Source organism: Penaeus vannamei, chromosome 26 (genome assembly GCF_042767895.1).
Source record: "Penaeus vannamei isolate JL-2024 chromosome 26, ASM4276789v1, whole genome shotgun sequence".
NCBI classification, from domain to species: domain Eukaryota; kingdom Metazoa; phylum Arthropoda; class Malacostraca; order Decapoda; family Penaeidae; genus Penaeus; species Penaeus vannamei.
The window spans coordinates 2,832,517-2,835,016 of NC_091574.1; the positions used below are offsets into that span (position 1 = coordinate 2,832,517).

The following is a 2,500-nucleotide window of genomic DNA, read 5'->3' on the forward strand; positions in this document are numbered from 1 at the left end:
TTATATTTCTGGGGGAACAGAAATTGGAGAACAGGTATATTCTGAATGTTATATTTTAAGAGAACAGAGAATAAAGAACAAGTGTATTCTGATTGTTATATTTCTGGGAGAACAAAATGTGGAGAACAAGTGTATTCTGATTGTTATATTTTAAGAGAACAGAGAATAAAGAACAAGTGTATTCTGATTGTTATATTTCTGGGAGAACAGAAATTGGAGAACAGGTATATTCTGAATATTATATTTCTGGGAGAACAGAGAGTAAAGAACAAGGGTATTATTTTTGCTATATTTCTGGGAGAACAGAAAGTGGAGAACAAGAGTATTCCGATTGTTATATATCTGAGAGAACAGAAAAATAGGAACAGGCAGATTACTTGTGTTTTACAATCGCTAAGAGAACAGAATATGAAGAACAAGTCATTCTGCGTGTTATACAATCTCTGAGAGAACAAAAATTGAAGAACAGATGTATTTTGCTTCTTATACGATTTCTGAGGGAACAGAAAAAGAGAAACAGGGAAGAGAAGGGAAGAGGAGGGAAGAAAAGGAGAGTAAAGGAAAGGAAAAGAAGCGAAGGGAAGAGAACAAAAAGGCAGTGAAGGAAAACAAACGGAAGAGAAGGAAAAGGAAAAAGTGAAAAAAGGAAAAAGAAGAGAAAAAAGGAAGAAGAAAACAAAAGAAGAAAAGAAAAAGGAAGAAAATGAAATACAAAAAGGAAGAGAAAAAAGAAAGTCATTGTATCTCTCTTATTCTACCTTTTTTTTAATATCCCGAAGGCCATATGCGCCCACAATGGACCGAGGAAAAGGAAATGACAGGGAGTGAGAGAGAGAGAGAGAGAGAGAGAGAGAGAGAGAGAGAGAGAGAAAGAGAGAGAGAGAGAGAGAGAGAGAGAGAGAGAGAGAGAGAGAGAGAGAGAGAGAACGAGAGAGAGAGAGAGAGAGAGAGAGAGAGAGAGAGAGAGAGAGAGAGAGAGAGAGAGAGAGAGAGAGAGAGAGAGAGAGAGAGAGAGAGAGAGAGAGAGAGAGAACGAGAGAGAGAGAGAGAGAGAGAGAGAGAGAGAGAGAGAGAGAGAGAGAGAGAGAGAGAGAGAGAGAGAGAGAGAGAGAGAGAGAGAGAGAGAGAGAGAGAGAGAGAGAGAGAGAGAGAGAGAGAGAGAGAGAGAGAGAGAGAGAGAGAGAGAGAGAGAGAGAGAGAGCGAGAGAGCGAGAGAGCGAGAGAGAGAGAGAGAGAGAGAGAGAGAGCGAAAGAGAGAGAGAAAGAAAGAGAAATAGAAAGAAAGAGAGGGAGAGGGAGAGAGAGAGAGAGAGAGGGAGGGAGGGAGAGAGAGAGAGAGGGCAACAGCAGCAGAGAGAAATACGAAGGAGGCCACAGGAGGCTTATCCAATCCTATTTCCCTTTCTTGGCTTTGACACAGAGGGAGGGGGAGATTGGGAGGGAGAGGGAGGGAGGGAGAGGTGGAGGGAGGGAGGGAGAGGGAGAGGGAGAGGGAGAGGAGAGAGGAAGAGAGAGAGAGAGAGAGGGAGGAGAGGGAGGGAGGGAGGGGGAGGGAGGGAAAGGGAGACGGAGACAGAGAAATAAAGGGAGAGGGAGGGAGGGGTGGAGGGAGGGGTGGAGGGAGGGGTGGAGGTAGGGAGAGAGAGAGAAAGAGGGAGGGGAGGAAAAGAGAGAGAGAGAGAGAGAGAGAGAAAGAGAGAGAGAGAGAGAGAGAGAGAGAGAGAGAGAGAGAGAGAGAGAGAGAGAGAGAGAGAGAGAGAGAGAGAGAGAGAGACAGAGACAGACATGCAGACAGACAGACAGAGACAGAGAGACAGACAGAGACAGAGAAATAAAGAGAGAGAAACAAGAAAAACAACGAAAAAAATCAAGACACATCAAGAAAGAACACACATAAAAACATAAACCCAATTCTTAAAAAAGAAAAAAAAAAAAAAAAAACATCAACCCCCACCCCCCCCCACCCCACCCCACCCTGGCACTCACCCCATCCTATCGTGTAATAGAGAGGGAAGGGCGCCCCCGAGTCGAAGACGTTGGAGGTCAACCTCGAGTGGAGGAACAGCCCCTCGACGAACATCCAGTTGATAGAGGCCATTTGTGCGTACATCCTAATGGCGAGAAGGGTCTTGCAGAGCCAGTCCTGGGGCGTGGGAGAGAGAGAGAGAGAGAGAGAGAATAAATGGGGGGAATAGAAGGGAAATGGAAGAGAAGGGGAGAGGAGGAGGAAGGGGAAGGAAGGAAGAGAAAGGAGGGGCGTGGGTGAGAGAGAGAGAGAGAGAGAGAGAGAGAGAATGAATGGGAGGAATAGAGGGGAAATGGATGAGAAGGGAGAGAAGGAGGAGGAGGAGGAGGAAGGAAGAGAAAGGAGAGGCGTGAAGAAGGGGGATAGAGAGAAGATGGAGGAAGAAGGAGATATAGAGAAGAGAATGGAGAGAGGATGAATGGGGAGATAGAGGGGGAATGGAAGAGAAGGGAGAGGAGAAGGAGGAGGAGGAAG

At 45.9% G+C, this 2,500-nt stretch overlaps 1 protein-coding gene across 1 annotated transcript in view; it reads right to left on the bottom strand.

Annotated features, from left to right (window-relative positions):
* The window catches only part of LOC113804696 (corticotropin-releasing factor receptor 1-like), a gene marked incomplete in the record, with an annotated part of 264,503 nt that overhangs the window by 28,007 nt on the left and 233,996 nt on the right, over positions 1–2,500 (bottom strand). The window contains 1 exon segment of the mRNA XM_070139638.1: positions 1,987–2,143. Within this exon segment, the coding sequence (XP_069995739.1) occupies positions 1,987–2,143 (157 nt within the window).